The sequence below is a fragment of the Bombina bombina genome, chromosome 3 (assembly GCF_027579735.1).
Source record: "Bombina bombina isolate aBomBom1 chromosome 3, aBomBom1.pri, whole genome shotgun sequence".
Taxonomy (NCBI): domain Eukaryota; kingdom Metazoa; phylum Chordata; class Amphibia; order Anura; family Bombinatoridae; genus Bombina; species Bombina bombina.
Genome location: NC_069501.1, coordinates 949,599,868 through 949,622,057, shown reverse-complemented (window position 1 = coordinate 949,622,057; position 22,190 = coordinate 949,599,868). Strand labels below are relative to the sequence as shown.

The window sequence follows — 22,190 nt, the reverse complement described above, 5'->3', positions numbered from 1 at the left end:
AAGGCTTGAAAGTGTGCGGGAGGTCATTCCATAATTGTGGTGCTCTGTGGGAAATGGAGGATCGAGCTGCTTTCTTTTTGAATTGAGGCAAGCTAAATAATGTGCTGGTACTGGATCAGAGGTTATAGGAGGTGGGAATAGCCAGTGAGAGCATTCTGCTCAGGTAGGGTGGGAGCTTCCCAGAAAGGCTCTTAAACACAAGGCAGGAAAGATGGAGGGTGCGTCTGGATTCCAGCATCAGCCAGTCTAGTTCTTTTGCTGAAATGACTTCAGTAGTTGTAGTCCTTGTCATTGGAATTACTTCTGGCCCCCTAGAGTGTGCATCAATTATGATTAAGTATGAGATTCCATCAATAAGACCGGCAAAGTCCAAATGTAGTCTCTCCCAAGGAGTAGTAGGCCAGTCCCTTGGTTGTACAGCTCCTCGTGGAAGCTGTCCTTGAGCTTGAACACATCCTTTGCATGCCATAACATAGTTCTCAATGTCCTTATCAATGGCCGACCACCAAACATGACCCCTAGCCTTCTGTTTCATTCTGAAAATGCCTGGGTGTCCTTCATGAAGGAGTTTTAATGTAGCTTGCTGTAGCGCATTAGGAACCAGAACTCTCTCACCCCATAAAATATATCCATTTCTGAGTGTGAGTTCTTTTGCTTGTAGTATGTATGCTCGCTGCACATCACAGTCAGTTCTTGGCCAACCATCTCTCAAATACTTTGCCAGAAGTTGTAATTTAGTATCACAAGCTGTCTCCTTTGCAATTTGGCATGTACTATACCCATAAAACACACACTTGGAAGGCTTTTTTGAACAACTGGTGAGGAATTAATTAGTGGAAGCCTGGACATGGCATCAGCATTGCCATGGGAATCATGGGCCCAGTATTTGATGGAGTAATGATATGCTCCCAAAGTTAGAGCATACCTTTGCAATCTAGCTGCTGTAGTAGTTGAAATTCCCTTCCTTGGATTAAAGATGGTCAGCAGTGTCTTATGGTCATTTAAAAGAGTACATTTTCTACCATAAATATAGTTATGGAACATCTTAACAGCCCATACAATGGCCAATGCTTGCTTGTGTAATTGAGAATAGTTCTTCTCTGTCGTCGTTAGAGAACAAGAAGCAAAGGCTACAGGTTGGTCTGTCGCATCTGGCATGGTGTGTGACAAGACAGCCCCTAAACCATAAGGCGAAGCATCGCATGCTATCATGAGCGGTTTCTGAAGATCATAGTGCATTAACATGTGGGAACACAGGAGTAGGTTCTTGGATTCCCGGAAGGCTTGATTGCATTCACTGCTCCACAACCAAGCTGATGTAGTGGGTGTAACGTATGGGCTAACTGTGGTAAGAAAATGGTGGTAATAGTTAAGGAGACCAAGATATGATTGTAGTTGTGATGCATTCTGTGGTATAGGATCTTCTTGCAAGACCTTGACTTTGTCATCAGCAGTGTGTAGACTATGACAATCTATAACATGGCCACACAATTCTAATTTGTCACACATGAAAGCACACTTCTCCAAGTTGACCTTCAACCCGTAGTTCATTAGCCGCTGCAGTACCCTCTCTACATTGTGCTGATATTCTTCCTCTGTCCTACCCATGATTAACATGTCATCTAAAAGGCATTGAACATGGGGTAGTCCATTTAACAGTTCTTCCATGGTGCGTTGCCAGATGGCTGGTGCATGAGCAATGCCAAAGACCATACGATTATATTGAAATAAACCACGGTGAGTATTGATTGTGAGTAACTTGCGGGAATCTGGATGTACTTCAAGTTGAAGGTAAGCATTTTTTAAATCAATCTTTGTGAAATGTTGTCACCCAGCTAAGTTAGCAAAAATCTCTTCTGTCCTGGGTAATGCATACTTATCCACTGCTAACTGTTCATTCAACACCATCCTGAAGTCTCCACATATTCGGATCTGTCCATCTTTCTTCCTTACTGGTACAATAGGAGAAGCCCCCTCACTACGATGCACTGGGGTTATAATCTTTAACTCTTCTAATCTCCTCAATTCAGCATCAACTCTTGCCCTTAAAGCAAATGGCACACTTTGTGCTTTGAAAAACTTTGGCCTAGCTCCAGGTTTTAACTGTAACTGTACCCTTTTGTTCTTAACTTTTCCCAGAACATTTTCAAACACCGGGGCATATTTGGTCTTAATGTTCTGAATCCACTGGGCACGATCAACTCCAATATGATGAACTTCACTGTTTTTGAGGCTCTCAGGCATGCCAAGGGCCCCTATCCAGTCCCTTCCATGAAGAGGTGGGCCACCTGATTTTAGTATATACTGTATAGTGTAAGACTGGCAGTTTTACTGTTTGCACACACTGATACAGATGCACACCCCAGTGGCGTCAAGACTTCTCTGGAGTATGTTTGTAGCTTCAAGGTAGTGGGCTGCAGCAATTCTGGAATTTTCAGCTGTTTCCAATCTTTAATTATCATAACTGAAACTGCAGCCCCAGTATCTAAGTCTATGGTCAAATCTTTTACTTTAATATTAACATGAACGGTCAAAGGCTCAGACCCTGCTGCCATGGTGTATACAGTCAAACTCTGAACAGTCATTTCCTCTTCTGAATCTGATGTGGCTCCACTATAAGCCATGTGGTAATTTCCCTTCTTATGTGTTTTTCTCTGACACTCTGACACTCTGCTGAGATCCTTTTCAAGCCTTCTTTAAGTGTCCTATTTTACCACTGCCATGACAATGAGCATCTTTAAATCTGCATTCAGAAGCTACAAGATTCTGTGCTCCACATCTGTAACAGTTAATAGGCGATGTTGCTTTTGCTGAATATTTACTGGCTGGTTTACTCTGTTGCTTTACTTTGGAGAAAAATACCTGTTCTTCCTTAGTGTGGGAATGTGCCTGCAGTAAACTAGTGTCTCGTGTGGCCTGTTCCAAAACAGAAGCAATCTGCTTTATGGAAGCTCAGGCTCTCCTCTGTCAAAAGTTGCTTTTGAAAAGATTCTGTACTGGTACCTATAACAAACTTATCTCTAAGGGCCATATTCAGATATTGTATTGTATTGTATTGGGTACTTGTAAAGCGCGGCTAATTACTTGTAAGGGTCTCAAGGCGCTGCTCATTTTATCGACCTCAGAAGGGTGAAAGGCTGAGTGGACCTCGCCGGGGATCGAACCTGCAACCCTTGGGTTGCTACAGAGCTCAGCCACAGTGCCTTAGCATGCTGAGCTATCTGTCCGATAATCCCCAAAAGCACAGGTGCTAGCCAATTTCTGATTGCAAATGTAGATACAGTCTCTTGTACCCCTTGGTGCCTGCTATAAAACTTGAACCACTCGGCAATCTCTAATGGCCGTGGTTGGAAATGTTGTGTTAAAATCTGTATTATTTCAGACAAAGACTTGGTGGCTGGCTTTTCTGGGTGTAGCAGGTCTTTTAGAATCTCATATGTTTTAGCACCACTAGTTGTCAGACAGTAGTGATGTCGTGAATTGTTCGCCAGTGAATAGTTCCCGGCGAACATAGCTTGTTCGCGTTCGTAGCGGCAGGCGAACATATGCGATGCTCGATCCGCCCCCTATTCGTCATCATTGAGTAAACTTTAACCCTGTATCTCACAGTCTGCAGACACATTTCAGCCAATCAGCAGCAAACACTCCCTCCCAGACCCTCCCAGCTCCTGGACAGCAGCCATTTTAGATTCATTCGGAAGCTGCATTGTTAGTGAGAGGAGGGACAGTGTAGCTGCTGCTGATTTCATAGGGAAATTGATAGCTAGGCTAGTGTATTCAGTGTTCACTACAGTCCAGAAGGACTCATCTGATCTCTGCTGTAAGGACAGCACCCCAAAAAGCCCTTTTAGGGCTAGAACATAATTTTTTTTTTGCCTGTTTAATTTTGACTGTGAAACATCAGTCTGCTTGTGTAATCTAATTGCAGTTGCCTGCCTGCCAGCGTGTGTGCCAGGCCCACTTGCTAAGTGCCACCACTCATATCTGTTGTAACAGTAGTGTAAATTTTTTAAAAAAACTTTTTTGACTGTGAAACATCAGTCTGCTAGTGTAATCTAATTGCAGTTGCCTGCCTGCCAGCGTGTGTGCCAGGCCCACTTGCCCAGTGCCACCACTCATATCTGGTGTAACAGCAGTGTAAATTTAAAAAAAAAAAAACTTTTTTGACTGTAAAACATCAGTCTGCTAGTGTAATCTAATTGCAGTTGCCTGCCTGCCAGCGTGTGTGCCAGGCCCACTTGCCAATTAGTGCCACCACTCATATCTGTTGTAACAGTAGTGTAAATTTAAAAAATAAAACTTTTTTGACTGTGAAACATCAGTCTGCTAGTGTAATCTAATTGCAGTTGCCTGCCAGCGTGTGTGCCAGGCCCACTTGCCAACTAGTGCCACCACTCATATCTGTTATAACAGTAGTGTCAATTTAAAAAAAAAACTTTTTTGACTGTGAAACATCAGTCTGCTAGTGTAATCTAATTGAAGTTGCCTGCCTGCCAGCGTGTGTGCCAGGCCCACTTGCCAACTAGTGCCACCACTCATATCTGTTGTAACAGTAGTGTAAATTTTAAAAAAATAACTTTTTTGACTGTGAAACATCAGTCTGTTAGTGTAATCTAATAGCAGTTGCCTGCTTGCCAGCGTGTGTGCCAGGCCCACTTGCCAACTAGTGCCACCACTCATATCTGTTGTAACAGCAGTGTAAATTTAAAAAAAAAAACTTTTTAGACTGTGAAACATCAGTCTGCTAGTGTAATCTAATTGCAGTTGCCTGCCTGCCAGCGTGTGTGCCAGGCCCACTTGCCAACTAGTGCCACCACTCATATCTGTTGTAACAGTAGTGTAAATTTAAAAAAAAAAAACTTTTTTGACTGTGAAACATCAGTCTGCTAGTGTAATCTAATTGCAGTTGTCTGCCTGCCAGTGTGTGTGCCAGGCCCACTTGCCAACTAGTGCCACCACTCATATCTGTTGTAACAGTAGTGTAATTTAAAAAAAAAAAAACTTTTTTGACTGTGAAACATCAGTCTGCTAGTGTAATCTAATTGCAGTTGCCTGCCTGCCAGCGTGTGTGCCAGGCCCACTTGCCAACTTGTGCCACCACTCATATCTGTTGTAACAGTAGTGTAAATTAAAAAAAAAACTTTTTTGACTGTGAAACATCAGTCTGCTAGTGTAATCTAATTGCAGTTGCCTGCCTGCCAGCGTGTGTGCCAGGCCCACTTGCCAACTAGTGCCACCACTCATATCTGTTGTAACAGTAGTGTAAATTTTTTTTAAAAAACTTTTTTGACTGTGAAACATCAGTCTGCTAGTGTAATCTAATTGCAGTCACCTGCTTGCCAGCATGTGTGCCAGGCCCACTTGCCAACTAGTGCCACCACTCATATCTGTTGTAACAGTAGTGTAATTTTTTAAAAAAAAAACTTTTTTGACTGTGAAACATCAGTCTGCTAGTGTAATCTAATTGCAGTTGCCTGCCTGCCAGCATGTGTGCCAGGCCCACTTGCCAACTAGTGCCACCACTCATATCTGTTGTAACAGTAGTGTAAATTTAAAAAAAAAAACTTTTTTGACTGTGAAACATCAGTCTGCTAGTGTAATCTAATTGCAGTTGCCTGCCTGCCAGCATGTGTGCCAGGCCCACTTGACAACTAGTGCCACCACTCATATCTGTTGTAACAGTAGTGTAAATTTAAAAATAAAAACTTTTTTGACTGTGAAACATCAGTCTGCTAGTGTAATCTAATTGCAGTTGCCTGCCTGCCAGCGTGTGTGCCAGGCCCACTTGCCAACTAGTGCCACCACTCATATCTGTTGTAACAGTAGTGTAAATTTAAAAAAAAAAAATTTTTGACTGTGAAACATCAGTCTGCTAGTGTAATCTAATTGCAGTTGCCTGCCTGCCAGCATGTGTGCCAGGCCCACTTGCCAACTAGTGCCACCACTCATATCTGTTGTAACAGTAGTGTAAATTTAAAAAAACAAAACTTTTTTGACTGTGAAACATCAGTCTGCTAGTGTAATCTAATTGCAGTCGCCTGCTTGCCAGCGTGTGTGCCAGGCCCACTTGCCAACTAGTGCCACCACTCATATCTGTTGTAACAGTAGTGTAAATTTAAAAAAAAAAAACTTTTTTGACTGTGAAACATCAGTCTGCTAGTGTAATCTAATTGCAGTCGCCTGCTTGCCAGCGTGTGTGCCAGGCCCACTTGCCAACTAGTGCCACCACTCATATCTGTTGTAACAGTAGTGTAAATTAAAAAACAACAACTTTTTTGACTGTGAAACATCAGTCTGCTAGTGTAATCTAATTGCAGTTACCTGCCTGCCAGCGTGTGTGCCAGGCCCACTTGCCAACTAGTGCCATCACTCATATCTGTTGTAACAGTAGTGTAAATTTAAAAAAAAAAACTTTTTTGACTGTGAAACATCAGTCTGCTAGTGTAATCTAATTGCAGTTGCCTGCCTGCCAGCGTGTGTGCCAGGCCCACTTGCCAACTAGTGCCACCACTCATATCTGTTGTAACAGTAGTGTAATTTTTTTAAAAAAATCTTTTTTGACTGTGAAACATCAGTCTGCTAGTGTAATCTAATTGCAGTTGCCTGCCTGCCAGCGTGTGTGCCAGGCCCACTTGCCAACTAGTGCCACCACTCATATCTGTTGTAACAGTAGTGTAAATTTAAAAAAACAAAACTTTTTTGACTGTGAAACATCAGTCTGCTAGTGTAATCTAATTGCAGTCGCCTGCTTGCCAGCGTGTGTGCCAGGCCCACTTGCCAACTAGTGCCACCACTCATATCTGTTGTAACAGTAGTGTAAATTTTTTTAAAAAAAACTTTTTTGACTGTGAAACATCAGTCTGCTAGTGTAATCTAATTGCAGTCGCCTGCTTGCCAGCGTGTGTGCCAGGCCCACTTGCCAACTAGTGCCACCACTCATATCTGTTGTAACAGTAGTGTAATTTTTTTTAAAAAAAACTTTTTTGACTGTGAAACATCAGTCTGCTAGTGTAATCTAATTACAGTTGCCTGCCTGCCAGCATGTGTGCCAGGCCCACTTGCCAACTAGTGCCACCACTCATATCTGTTGTAACAGTAGTGTAAATTTAAACAAAAAAAAACATTTTTGACTGTGAAACATCAGTCTGCTAGTGTAATCTAATTGCAGTTGCCTGCCTGCCTGCCAGCGTGTGTGCCAGGCCCACTTGCCAACTAGTGCCACCACTCATATTTGTTGTAACAGTAGTGTAAATTTAAAAATAAAAATTTTTTTGACTGTGAAACATCAGTCTGCTAGTGTAATCTAATTGCAGTTGCCTGCCTGCCAGCGTGTGTGCCAGGCCCACTTGCCAATTAGTGCCACCACTCATATCTGTTGTAACAGTAGTGTAAATTTAAAAATAAAAACTTTTTTGACTGTGAAACATCAGTCTGCTAGTGTAATATAATTGCAATTGCCTGCTTGCCAGCGTGTGTGCCAGGCTCACAGCGTATACTGTGCCCGCATGCCCAGTGCCACCACTCATATCTTGTTTAATAGTAGTGTAAGTGTACATTTTAAAAAAAATAAACTTTTTTGACTGTGAAACATCAGTCTGCTTTTTTGTGTCAGGCTCACAGCGTATACTGTGCCCACTTGCCCAGTGCCACCACTCATATCTTGTTTAATAGTAGTGTAAGTGTATATTTAAAAAAAAATGACAGGCAGAGGCAGGCCACCCCGCAGGTGCCGTCGTGGTCGTGGTGCTGTGATTCCCTTTGACCCTACAATAATGCCCAGTGTTCAGAGGCCACGTACCATGGATGCGAAAAGTTCTGAGGAGGACCTAGTTGACTGGCTAACACAGGACACCCAATCTTCTTCAGCTTCCGCTCGGAACCTTGACGCACCATCCAGCTTAGCTTCGGGCACCTCTCAAGTGACCACTCGCCCGCCTGCCGCCACCACCAACACTAGCACCACAGCCGTTTCACTTGATCTGTAAGAGGAGTTATTGACACATCAGTTTGAAGAAATGAGTGATGTGCAACCATCATTGACAGAGGATGTAGATAACAGTGAAATGTCTCAGTCAGGCAGCATTACAGACATGGACGTATGGTGTGATGATGATGATGTTGTACTCGCTGCTGCTTCCTTTGTTGATTTGTCAGATACAAGTGAAGTGGTTGATGATGATGCATCCATGGATGTCACGTGGGTGCCCGCTAGAAGAGAAGAAGAAGAGGGGGAAAGATCAGATGGGGAGACAGAGAGGAGGAGACGAGTTGGAAGCAGGGGGAGGTCGTCGCAAGGAGCTAATGGCACAGTCAGACAGCATGCATCGGCACCCGGGGTCAGCCAGACAGCACGCCAATCAACGCATGCTGTTGCCACCACCAGAATCCCGTCATCGCAGAGCTCAGCAGTGTGGCATTTTTTTTGTGTGTCTGCCTCTGATAACAGTGATGCCATTTTCAACCTGTGCCAAAAGAAACTGAGTCGTGGGAAGCCCAACACCCATCTAGGTACAACTGCTTTGCAAAGGCACATGATCTCACATCACAAACGCCGATGGGATGAACACATGAGTAGAAGCAGCACACAAACTCAAAGTCGCCATCCTCCTCCTGGTCTAGCATCTTCAGCCACGTCAACCACTGCTGTCCTCCTTGCCCCCTCTCAACCATCCGCCACTCCGTCTCTCTTCCGTAGCAGTTCCTGCTCATCTGCCCACAGTCAGGTGTCTGTCAAGGACATGTATGAGCGTAAGAAGCCAATGTCGCAAAGTCACCCCCTTGCCCGGCGTCTGACAGCTGGCTTGTCTGAACTCTTAGCCCGCCAGCTTTTACCATACAAGCTGGTGGAGTCTGAGGCGTTCAAAAAATTGTAGCTATTGGGACACCGCAGTGGAAGGTACCAGGCCGAAATTTCTTTGCACAAAAGGCAATCCCCAACCTGTACTCGATTGTGCAAAAGGAAGTTATGGCATGTCTGGCACACAGTGTTTGGGCAAGGGTCCATCTGACCACTGATAGCTGGTCTGCAAAGCATGGTCAGGCAGGTATATCACCTACACTGTGCATTGGGTAAACCTGCTGACGGCTGCCAAGCATGGAATGCGTGGCTCTGCAGAGGAGTTGGTGACACCGCCACGACTTGCAGGCAGGCCTGCTGCCACCTCCTCTACTCCTCCTACTCCATCCTCTTCCATAACCTCCTCGGCTGAGTCCTCTTCTGCTGCTGCATCTTGCTCCACATCAACGGCACTCCCCCAGCTCCGCAGGTACTATTGCACATCCCAGATGTGGCAGTGTCACGCCGTCTTGGGGTTGACTTGCCTGAAAGCAGAGAGTCACACCGGAATAGCACTCCTGTCCGCCCTGAACGCACAGGTGGATCAGTGGCTGACTCCGCACCAACTGGAGATCAGCAAAGTGGTTTCTGACAACGGAAGTAATTTGTTGACGGCATTGAAATTGGGCAAGTTGACACATGTGCCGTGCATGGCACATGTGTGTAATCTGATCTACAACACTTTATGCATCGACACAGCCCTTCGGGGTCCACCCTCAGAGAATGACTCGACCGACAGGTAGCAGACTATCTCGCCTTAACTGCAGATCTCGACACTCTGAGGAGCGATGAACCCCTTGACTACTGGGTGTGCAGGCTTGACCTGTGGCCTGAGCTATCCCAATTTGCGATTGAACTTTTGGTCTGCCCCGCTTCAAGTGTCCTGTCAGAAAGGACCTTCAGTGCAGCAGGAGGTATTGTCACTGAGAAGAGAAGTCGCCTAGGTCAAAAAAGTCTAGATTACCTCACCTTTATTAAGATGAATGAGGGATGGATCCCGAAGGGACTGACATTAGGCAATACATTTGAGTAAAAAAGGCCTGATGAGATGATCTGCCTTGGGCTATAAATGGTCCACAAGCTGCTGTATTTTATCTTCGAATGCCGGATGACTTGCATGACTTATCCGCCACCAACTAGGGTTCAAGCCGCAATGTTTTATGCCTGGGAAACAAACATCAATTTTTCTGGCCGCTGCTACAGCAGCGGCTGCAACAATACCTTATTTTTTCAGGCATGTGTACATGCCAAATTTTTCTGGCCTCTGGTGCTGCACTGTGGCTTCAAAAAACAAAACAAAAAAAAAGGCAAGTAACAGGGATTAAAGTGATAGGAATAGTACTACTTAACACACCACTCCTATCTGGTGGCACATTAGATTGCACGCGCAGTACCCCAATATTTGAAGTAGGAGGACCGACCAAGCATCTTTTTCCATCTCCCGGTTCCTAAAATCCATGCCATATACACATCCCCTGATAGGGGATGTAACAGGGATTAAAGTGATAAGAATAGTAGTACTTAACACACCACTCATATCTGGTGGCACAGTAGATTGCACGCGCAGTGCCCCAAATTTGAAATAGGAGGACCGACCAAGCATATTTTTCCATCTCCCGGTTCCTAAAATCCATGCCATATGCACGTCCCCTGATAGGGGACGTAACAGGGATTAAAGTGATAAGAATAGTACTACTTAACACACCACTCATATCTGGTGGCACAGTAGATTGCACGCACAGTGCCCCAAATTTGAAGTAGGAGGACCGACCAAGCATCTTTTTCCATCTCCCGGTTCCTAAAATCCATGCCATATACACGTCTATCAAATCTATCTATTGATCTATCAAATCTATCTATCGTATCTATCAAATGTAACTATTGCATCTATTGATCTATCTATCTAATCTATCTATCTATCTATCTATCTATCTATCTATTAAATCTATCTATCTCGCTGGCAATGGGGAGTTTGCGGTTGCGCAAATTGACTGTTTGCGTTTGCGGTGCGTTTAACGGTGAGTTTGGCCTGTCACTGTGAAGCGGGCGTAACCCTTACACTACCTGATCGATATAACATCATACCTGATGTTTTAAAGCACGTTATTCCAAACAATTTAGGAATGTTAGGTGATTTATGCCCTTTATGGATTAAAACCAGACTCTGCATCAACTATATAATTTTCTGTGGGAGTTTTGCCATGGATCCCCCTTCCGGCATGCCACAGTCCTGGTGTTAGTACCCTTGAAACAACTTTTCCATCACTATTGTGGCCAGAAAGAGTCCCTGTGTGTTTTAAAATTCGCCTGCCTATTGAAGTCAATGGCGGTTCGCCCGGTTCGCCCGTTCGTGAACACTTGCGGAAGTTCGCGAACGGAAAATTTTAAGTTTGCGACATCACTATCAGACAGACCGCAACAGACTTAGTATCTCCAATGTCATTGGCAAGTAAATACTGCTGTTGCCGTTCAGTCCAGGAAACCCAGTTATCTAAGTCAGGGTCAAATTCTTTCAATGCTTCAAATACAGCAATTGTAGCGCGAGTTTGTGGTAGTATACTCATCGCCAGATGTAATGTCCTTACATAACAAACATTAACTCTTTATATGAATGATGCACTGGCAACTTCTAAATGTAGACTGGCACTTTATTTACTGGATTACATAACAAGGTGGCTCCTGTAGATTTGCACACAGTAATATGGCTGCTGCACTCCTTATATTAGCAGTCCTGTACACTGTATATGCATCACTATAGTAATCTCAGTATCAGGTAGTATGCAAGATTACAAGGGAACTACCTGACCAGCTGAATAAGTCTGTTCTGTAGACAGTAATCCAGGGTAATTTAATACTGTATAACTGCAATATAACTTATGTATAACTGACAGTTCTTACTCTTCCTCACTAGCTGATGCTGTATCCTGCTGCAGTGATCTGTAGCTGACATTACACTTATTATTAGCAGCTCTGATCCTGAGGTTCAGTCCTTGTTACTTGTACTTTATAACTGCATCACAAAACTGTCACAAGATGGCTTCTGAACTGTTCTGATTGTAAGCACAGCCCACTTGATGACATCATCTTTGTATGGAAGCTTTAATGTGCCATCTAACCAAACCAGGAAGTAAGCACAACACTACACTAACCAGTAATATACTGGCAACAAAATTATTTTAGTATGGTAAAACATACAAGTATGTAAAGATAGTAACACAGGAATGATTAAGGATAAAAAGTTTTAAAAATGGAAGGATTATAGTTATTTTTGCTTGTCTGTTTCTCAATGTGCCATCTAACCAAACTAGGAAGTAAGCACAACACTACACTAACCAGTAATATACTGGAAGAAAATGTATTTTAGTATGATAAAATATACAAGTATGTAAAGAGAGTAACACAGGAATGATTAAGGACAAAACATTTTAAAAATGGAAGGATTATAGTTATTTTTGCTTGTCTGTTTCTATCAACTAAGCCATTTAGATTATAAATAGCCTATAAAATGTAAATCTGATTTTCTTACATCTTACGCTTATGTTGAGTACATATACAAGAATCAAAAAGATCAGGGGATGTTCATGAGCACTTTTAAAGTTGGTGGGGTTAATTATTATCATTTTATTATTATCATTTATTTGTAGAGCGCCAACAGATTCCGCAGCGCTATAAACATAGGCGGTATACAAGGTAACATTTATAGGGATCAAATGGGTAGAGGGCCCTGCTGAGATCTGCACTGTTGTAGTCTTCACTTATGAAGTTGACCTGCAAACAGTTGGGCTCTTAGGCTTACATGCTAAGGGGGTTCAAGGGGATAGCAGTGGAGGAGAGGAACTGGGATTAGGAAAGGTTAGTGTAGGTTGAATGCATCCCTGAACAATAGAGTCTTTAGGGTGCACTTGAAGCTTTCAAAACTAGGGGAGAGTCTTGTAGAGCGAGGCAGAGAGTTCCACAAGATGGGAGCCAGTCTGGAGAAGTCCTGTAAATGGGAATGTCAAGAGGTAACAAGAGAGGAGGAGAGTAGGAGGTTGTGAGCAAAACAAATGGAATGGGAGGGAGAGTATCTGGAGACAAGGTCTGAGATATAGGGGAGAGCAGTGCAGTTGAGGGCCTTGTATGTCAGAATTTTGTGTTTAATCCTGGAGGCAAGAGGAAGCCAGTGAAGGGATTGGCAGAGAGGTGCAGCAGATGAAAAGTGATGTTTAAGGAGGATGAGCCTGGTAGATACATTCATTATAGATTGTAAAGGAGCTAGGTGGCAGCTAGGGAGACCAGATAGGACAGAGTTGCAGTAGTAGAGGCGGGAAAGGATGAGAGAGAGAATTCAAATCTTAGTTGTGTCTTGTGTAAGGAAATGTCTAATTTTAGAGATGTTTTTAATGTGGAAGTGGCAGGATTTAGCCAAGACCTGAATGTGAGGAGTGAATGAAAGATCTGAGTCAAATGTGACCCCAAGACATTGGGCATGCGAGGTAGGGGTAATAATGGAGTTTTCAACAGTTATAGAGAGATGGGGGGGTGTAGAATTTGGAAGAAGGAAAGTAAGGAAAGATTTAGCTTAAGGTAGTAAGAGGACATCCAAGATGAGATGTGAGAGACAGTTAGTGACATGGGTTAGCAAGAAAAGAGATAGGTGCAGAGATTTGGGTGTCATCGGCATACAAATGATAATGAAACCTGTGGGACTTTATTACGGAACCTAATGATGACGTGTAGATTGAGAAGGGGGCTGAGGACAGAGCCTTGCGGTACCCCAACAGAAAGGGGTAATGGGACAGAGGGATCCCCAGAGAAGGCTACACTAAAGGTACGGTTAGACAGGTAGGAAGAGAACTATGAGAGGGCTGTGTCACAAATGCAGAAGGATTGGAAGTTTTGGGGTAAAATATGGTGGTCAACAGTATCAAAGGCTGCAAACTGATCAAGGAGGATAAGCAGAGAGAAAGTTGCCTTTAGATTTGGCTTTAGGTAGATCATTGGTATGGTAACCTTAATGATTGCTATCTCTGTGGAGTGATGGGGACAAAATCCAGATTGCAGTGGGTCAAGGAGGGAGTGTAATGTAAGGAAATGGGATAGGCATGCATATACTATCTTTTCAAGAAGCTTTGAGGCAAGAGGAAGTAGGGAAATAGTGCAGTAGTTAGATGGGGAGGTTGGATCGAGAGAAGGTTTTTTTGAGGACAGGTGTGACCAGTGCATGTTTTAGAGATGAGGGAGAGGTTGAAAATGTTTGAGTATAGGGGTAAGGATAGAAGAGAGGGAGGGGAGTAGCTGTGAGGGGATGGGGTCGAGTGGACAGATAGTGAGGTGAGAGCACAGTATAAGTCATAAGGATTTCTAGCCATCCACAAGGCAAAATATGTCCGGTCAATGAAGAATTAAAACATGGCAGCTATTTTAATATTTCTAATAACTTTATGTGTTTGTATGGTTCTCCACTTAATCAGTAATAGCAATAATAATAATGATAATGTGTACAGTTATCTCATGGAGCTTGGAATGGTACCATAATGGAGATACTGATTAATAACCTGTACAATGCGATTTACACAGCGTCATCTACATAAAAGTTGATTAATCTCTGCAAAGATTTTGTTCTCTGGTAATCTGGCTTTGGTAATTGATTTTGTTTTGCGTTACATGTAAATCTTACATCTCTTTTTTTTTCTTATTTATTTTTGTAGATATCTGCAAATGAAATAGAAATGCTGCTGATGAAGTTGCCACGCATGTTCAAACAAGAGTTAACTGGTGTAGGAGCAACACTGGAAAAGAGATGGAAGTTTTGTGCCTTTGAAGGGATTAAAACTACTTGACTACAAATATCAATATAGACATTGATATGATGAACTGTAGCATTGCAAAAGTATTAAGGAAGTTCTGAACATTTTCAGGGCATTAAAATCTGACTTTAGTTAAATATGTGACGTTCTCTTGTGAGTAAAGATGTCATTTTGCGCCAGTCCTTGAGGTTTTGTTTCAAAAATTGTGATAGACCTCTTTACTATAGAAATAAATAACGCAAACATTTTTTTTTTGAAGTTAGAAAGTTTTAAAAATGTCTTATTATCCATTAATGCCAAGTAGAAAGACTTGTAAGAGGGAAAGTCAACTGTTCTAGATAAGCTTAAAACAAATCCTGTTATGCGATGTAATAAACTGAAAGTTTATCAAGTTTCCAAAGATATTTTATTTATTTTTCTTAAATACTTTAATTCATATTCTATAAACAGGATTTACATTAATGCTTATAAGCAGACGTTAAAATTGTGGTATTACCAGCTAATCTAGAATAGGCTGTCTACAGGACATTTTTAGTCCCGGTAATATATTTATTTAAAACTTCCCATTTCTATTTCATTTGTAGGAGTTAGAAAGAGGTTGCAATAATGACACGGTAGGTTGTATTAAATTCTTGTTTACATCTTTTCCTATTATTCCAACCACAAAAGACTTCATAATCTTTCCTATATAAGTCTGTCAAGAAACCAATTTGTATGAAATTGTACTAGTTGAAGTTGATAATTATATATATATATATATATAAAAATATTTTATTAGCTGTATGTGGCTCCCAAAGGTGCATTATTGTTGCCGTTATACATATCGTACCAGAAAAAACAAAGAGATTTTTGCCTTGCCGGGAGAGATTATTCAATTACTAACAGCTTCTTGAAAGGGAAATGTAAAGTTATTTTTCTAAATATATATCATAACCGGCAAATTAAGAGTAACACATCAGCAAATGTAAATGTATCTTCCTTATGTAAATATTGAGTAAACAATTGTTGTTTTACTGTATTGTTATGTAATATATTCATATATATGCATTAAATAAATATTCAGCTGCATTATTATCAAATTTTATATAAAAATTAGAAACATAAGGTCCGTTTTCCAATAAAATTGATTGTACTTACCAGGTATTTTGTATATATTACTTTCATCATCAACATCATTATTACTGAAAGATTAAGACTAATGACTCATTTTTTAAGTAACCTTGCATTTGCTAAATGTTTGACCTGAACACCTTTTGAAAGGAAGCATATTGCTGTTTTCTTGTATCAACACTTAGAGGATTAGAAAATAGTGTAGATTGATATATACTCTTGAAGTTGGCAAGGCATAAGAAAGACGTTCGGCTAGATTACAAGTTTTGCGGTACAGCTATACCGCTAAAAAATTGGCCATTACGCATGGAATGGCCGGGAACGCATATTACGAGTTGCGACGGTATAGCTATACCGCAAGCATTTTAGCCTGTAACGCAACTTCCATTCCGCACTCCAAAAAATGATGTTTGAGTGCAGGATTTTCATTGAGCCATATTATAGGTTGTCCGGTCCGGCTAAAATGCTTGCGTTACAGCCTATACCGACACGATTCATACCGCGATCTGAGAGCAGTAGTTATGGATTTTGCAAAACAAAAATGTTTTACAAAACTCATAACTAAAATGTTACAAAGCACCCATAAACTACCTATTAAACCCTAAACCGCCACCCTCCCGCATCGCAAACACTTTATTAAACCTATTAAGCCATAATCTGCCACCCACATCGCGACTATTAAATAAAGTTATTAACCCCTAATCTGCCGCCCACACACATTGCTAACACTATTTATTCCAAGTTCTTTTTTATTGAGAGGATATACAACAGAGTCTAAACAACTGTATAAGTAAATACAAACTTTCCACAAAAAAAAATGCATAGCACAACAATCCAGTATGATAAACATTGTCAAATAATAACATCTGTTTCCTTACATGTTTAGGAAAGCTGTGAGAAAAACCAGATAACAAAAAGGGGAAAAGGAAGGGGAGGGAAAGAAAGTTTTAAAATAAAAGGTAACTATGTTAGCCTGATTACTATTCCAGCTGCAACCGTTTATAAATTTATAAGGTCAGGTTCGAATAAAAGAATAAGGATGCTTTTTCCCATGTAGTTTAAAATCGGGGCTATGAGTGTGATATAGAAGCGTGGGGGTTTTGATTTAATTTTAAATATTGATCCCACATGTCTTGTGCAATTATAAAGTGGTCTCTAGTATCAAGCCTGAACGATCTGTATTCTTCTAACTCTAGGAGGGCTGAGACTTTCGCCTTCCATAGTGTTAAATCAGGTGGTTCGGGAGCCTTCCAGTTTTTAGCGATAAGTGATTTGGCGCTATTCGTGAAGATGCGGAATAATATAATGTGGGCCTTGGAAGGGAGTTTAATATTTTTATTCAAGAGGAATAATAATGGGTCTAAGGGTATTGCGATCTGGAAAATCCTCTCTATTTCCCCTATAAGAGCCCTCCAAAAGGAGTTAACCCCATTACACTACCACCACATATGGCCCATACCGCTACCCACATGGCCACAACGCCAGCAGCGATTATTAGTTGTGGGGAATATCTTATGCAGGCGTTTAGGTGTAAGATACCAATTATGAAGAATTTTGTAATTCATTTCTAGTAGCCCTGCAGATGACGAGGACGTTTTAGTATTAATAAACATGGAGGATGCTATTTGGGGTAGAGAATAATGACACCTAATTCCCTCTCCCAGGATTCCATGGATGCCGGTAGATTGCCTGGGGGGGGTTGGGTTAAGATAGAGTATATCTTAGATAGAGTGTGGCCAAGTGCAGATGTGGCAGAGAGCAACTTTTCTAGATTGGTCTTAGTTCTCAACATGTTGTGTTGTTGTTTGTGGGTAGTAATGTAATGGTGGACCTTCCTATAGATAAACCAGTTATGTGCCCAGGTGAAACCCGTTTCCAGTAGTTGTGCCTGTGGAAGTAAGAGTTCATTTGCTGAAATGTGGTGTATGGCGATATCTGAAGGGGTCATAGGATCATTATGGTGGACTCCCAGATCAATCAAGGAGAACTCAGGGTTATGGATCAGGGAGGTCAGTGGGGAAGGTCTGGATGAGAGGTAAGGATTGAGTCTATTGGTCTTTTCCCATTGGGTCAAAGTCTCTTTAGTAATAGGATTTTCTATGAATCTACCCTGAGCCTCGCCATTTGGAGCCCAACAAATAGACTGTAAGTTAATCCCATCATTGAGATGTTCTTCGAGAGTGATCCACCATTTTTGTGATTTATGTAGCCTCCAATCAAGGATTCTCTGTATGTAGATTGCGTGACTATACACATTTAAGTCTGGGACTCCTAGGCCGCCATGAATGCGGGGTGTCATCATTGTCTTATTATTAATTCTCGAGTGTCTGCCCCCCCCAGATAAAAGAGTTAAATAGCTGTTGGAGGTTCATTAGGAATCGGGGGGGAAGGGGAACAGGAAGGGCCTGTAATAGGTACAAAAGTCTGGGGAAAGCAGTCATCTTTATTGCATTGATTCTACCCATCCAGGAAAGATGTCTAGAATGCCATGAGGATAATTGCCGAGGTGAAGTTCAAGTTATAAACATTGTCCACTTCATCAGTAAGGTATGTGCCTATGTATTTTAGGGAGGATTTACAATGACGAAAAGGGCAATAATTTTTAAGTTGTTGGGAAAGGGCAGGTGGCATGGCGACCTCTATGTATTCTGATTTAGAGTGATTTATAAGGAAGTTAGTAAGATTGTTGAAGGTTGTTGTTCCTTTAGGAGAGTGGGAATAGACTTACTGGGGTTCGTGAGGGGAAACAGCACGTCATCTGCGAATAGGGATAATTGATAGGATTCTTCCCCGATCGTTATCCTGGTGATCTCTGGGTTTTGTCTAATTTTTGCGGCAAACGTCTCTAAGAGACAAATAAACAGTAATGGGGACAGGGGGCACCCCTGTCTGGTACCATTCGAGATTGGGAACGGAGAAGAGAGAATACCATTAATTCATATTCTGGCACTTGGGTCATTATATAGGGCGAAGATTCTATGGAGCATAATCTCCCCAATCCCAAAGGTTTGGAGGGTGGCTTTAAGGAAGGGCCAACCAACGCGGTCAAAAGCCCTCTCCGCGTCGGTGGACAAGAATATCGTAGGAAGGCTTTGTTTTTTATAGTGCCAGAGAAGATGGAGGTTGCGGATTGTATTGTCTCTTGCCTCTCTAAAGGGGACAAATCCGACCTGATCTTGGTGGATGAGATGTGGGAGGTAACGGTTTAGTCTAATGGACAACATTTTAGTGTAAATCTTAATGTCAGCATTCAAAAGGGATATTGGTCTGTAGTTAGGGATGAGGTCTTGGGGCTGATTTGGCTTTGGAATCACTGAAATATGCGCTTGAAGGGATGGGGGGGCAGGTGTTGCCGTCAATGTCAGAAAAATGTGATAAATGAGGGGGTGGCCAGGACATGATAAAATTTGGAGTAGTATGCATGTCCGAATCTATCTGGTCCCTGGGCTTTACCGGAGGGAAAGGATAGAATGGCCGCCTGGAGTTCCTTTATGGTGAAAGGGGATTCTAGATCTAATTTTTGGTCTGTGGTCAGTGAGGGTAACTAAAGAGATGCCAGGTACTCTGTGATAACCGGGAGAGTGGGTGGGGTAGTGTTCCTATGTATATTATAGAGGTCTTCATAGTATGTTCTGAAGTTGTTAGCTATATAAGATCTATTGCATAGAAGCCTTGTCAGTAATCTACCCTGTTTGTTTCCCCCCTCATAAAATCTCCTCTTAAGAAAGAGAGCCCTACGCTTAGCCTCCCCACCCAGGAGAAGATCTAACTGTTTTTGTTTGTGTTGAATGTGCTCCAATAGTGGACCTGTGGGTGTCTCTTATGTGAGTCTTGCAGTTTTTCTAATTCTTCTAGTAGGTTCTTTAGTACTAGGGAGTTTTGTTTATTTTTCCCTGCCTTAATGGCTATAAGTTCCCCTCTAATAACGCACTTATACGCCTCCCATATATGGAGAGGGGAGACTCCGGGAGTGGAGTTTAATCTGAAGTATGTCTCAAGCTTTTTGTGTATTTGTAGTTTGATCATAGGGTCAGATAATAGAGATTCGTCTAACTTCCAAGTACGATCCTGTCTCTGAGACGAGGGCCATTTTAGTGAACAACTAATCACAGCATGGTCGGACCAAGTTATGGGGGAAATTTCAGAAGACTGAACTAGGGCTAGGCTAGTAACATCTATTAGTAAGTAATCAATACGGGAGTATTTCCGGTGGGGGAACAAATAGAATGAATAATCTTTTTCTTGAGGGTGGTATATCCTCCATGCATCATGGACATTTAATTTTGATAGGTAAGACTTGATTAGTTTTAGAGTTTTCTGAGGGACAGAGGAAGCTCCAGAGGAGCAATCGAGACTAGGGTCAAGAGCCACGTTAAAGTCACCTTCAATCACTAAGCTGCCTCTGGTGAATTCAGAGATTGTGTTACAAGACTGGCGGAAAAACTGTGCAGGGCTAGAATTAGGAGCGTAAATATTAACAATAGTAATGACTTTGTTAAAAAGTTTGCCAGTGATGATCAACAATCTGCCCTCCCTATCTTTAAAAATGTCGGTGAGATGGAAAGGGATTTGTTTTCTAATTAAAATTCCCACCCCATTATGTTTAGTAGTGTGAGAGGAGAGGAAGACTTGTCCGAATTTCCCAAGGGACTGTAGGGGTTCCCTGCCTTTCTTAAAATGGGTCTCCTGGAGTAGGACAATATCACTTTTGAGTCTGTGAAATTCCCTCATTGCCTTGGACCTTTTCTGGGGGATGTTAAGTCCCTTAACATTGTGAGAAAGAATTTTAATGGTCCTGGGGTCGTTAGCCATAACTATGGGTAAGGGAAGATACTAGGGCTGGACATGATGGAGCTACCTGTGAAGAGGAGACCCAAATGTGTGGGCCAGGGCAAAAGGCTGTGAAAGGGCGATGGGACTGGAGGGTCAAAACAATAAAAAGGAGACTAGGTTTTAATTGAAAAATATTACACCAATTAACATTACCTGAGCTCAATGTCGACCTAATATAAAAGAAAGAGGTGAAGGCATAAACATACATAATAAGACCTTGCAGTGTATATTGTATAGGAGCATTGAGATAAAAATTACAGCTGGACCAATTTAACCAGGAACAAATGCAATTAATTGCAGTAGAGCTAGTATACCTGAACTGGGTGAACTTAGGGAGGAAAAAATAAAATTCAAAAGTAATACAATAACAATAACAACAACAAATAAACCATAACAATAGTTGTAAGAACCCCATCCAAGGGGGATGGAATGATGTTAGGAAACCTTTAAAGGTGAGCATTAGTATATAATCTAAACTTATGGCATATTTAGGAAAGTTAAACATTGTTCAATTGGGCTAATTGAAGTAAATTATTGAAAACAAATAAGAGGGCGAACAGGAGGGCCCAAGAGTCATGAGTCAATACTGTACCACTGTGTGGAAAAAGCCGTGAACCATCTTCAGAGGATCCGCACCAGAGGAGGCTCTTCAGAAATGGGTAGACATGGTCAATGATCTGGATTAAATGAAACAGAACCGGAGCCAGGGGTCTACCTATGATAACAAATTACAAAGTAGATCAGGGTCTCGGAGCCGTGGAGGAAGGGCCAGTCTTGCGCCTCTTGGACGTCACTCTCGACCAGCTAGGTCTCTGTTCTTTAGGTGCATCTTCATCGGACTGTTCATTTTGAGGCGGGGTGTCCAAGATCCTCTCAGGTGGGGGCTCAAAGGTTAGGTTAAGTCTTTTAGATATGTTATCCAAATCTGAGAAGCTTTTATATACAATTTGGCTGCCATTGTGGGATATGATTAGGCTAAATGGGAAGCCCCAGCGATATCTGATGTTATTTTCTTGTAGTGTTTTCGTTATGAAGCGAACCTCTTTTCTATGTTGGACCGTCTGAGGGCAGAGGTCTTGATAGACTTGCAAGGAGTGAGCCCGGAATTGAATTGACCGTCTGGTTCTCGCGGCCTGCCAGATCTCTTCTTTAGTGGTATATTTCAGAAATCTGAGAATCACGTCCCTTGGAGGGGCAGGAGGTTTGGCAGGAGGTCTCAGGGCTCTATGAACCCTCTTGATGTCTTCATTTTGAAGGGCTGGAGCTTGAGGCAGGAGAAAGTGGAAGAATTCTGTAACATAGGCTTTAAGTTGGTCCTGAGAGATCTCCTCTGGGATTCTCCTCTAGTGCAGGTTATTTCTTCTGCCTCGATTCTCAAGGTCCTCAATTTTGTCATTCAAATTTTTGATCATGGACACATGTATGGTCAGTTGTTGAGTGTTAGAGCTGACCATATTATTAAGGTGGTCTTGTCCTTCTTCGATATATTCCATTCTTGGCCCTAGGTCATTGAGGTCCTTTTTTAGATCTTTAATTTAATCTTTGATGAATTTCTTCAGAGATTCTATATCGGATTTGGATGGGAGGGCAGCTATCTGCAATTGGATAGAATGAAGAGGGTC

The 22,190-nt window shown here is 42.0% G+C and overlaps 1 protein-coding gene across 4 annotated transcripts in view; it reads left to right on the top strand.

Annotated features, from left to right (window-relative positions):
* The window catches only part of ENOX1 (ecto-NOX disulfide-thiol exchanger 1), a 1,465,540-nt gene extending 1,449,779 nt beyond the window's left edge, over window positions 1–15,761 (top strand). For all 4 annotated transcript variants that reach the window (XM_053707980.1, XM_053707982.1, XM_053707981.1 and 1 more), the window contains one exon: window positions 14,527–15,761. In XM_053707980.1, the coding sequence (XP_053563955.1) occupies window positions 14,527–14,658 (132 nt within the window). In that variant the 3' untranslated portion in view covers window positions 14,659–15,761. The remainder of the gene's footprint in view (window positions 1–14,526) is intronic.
* The last annotated feature ends 6,429 nt before the right edge of the window (window positions 15,762–22,190 follow it).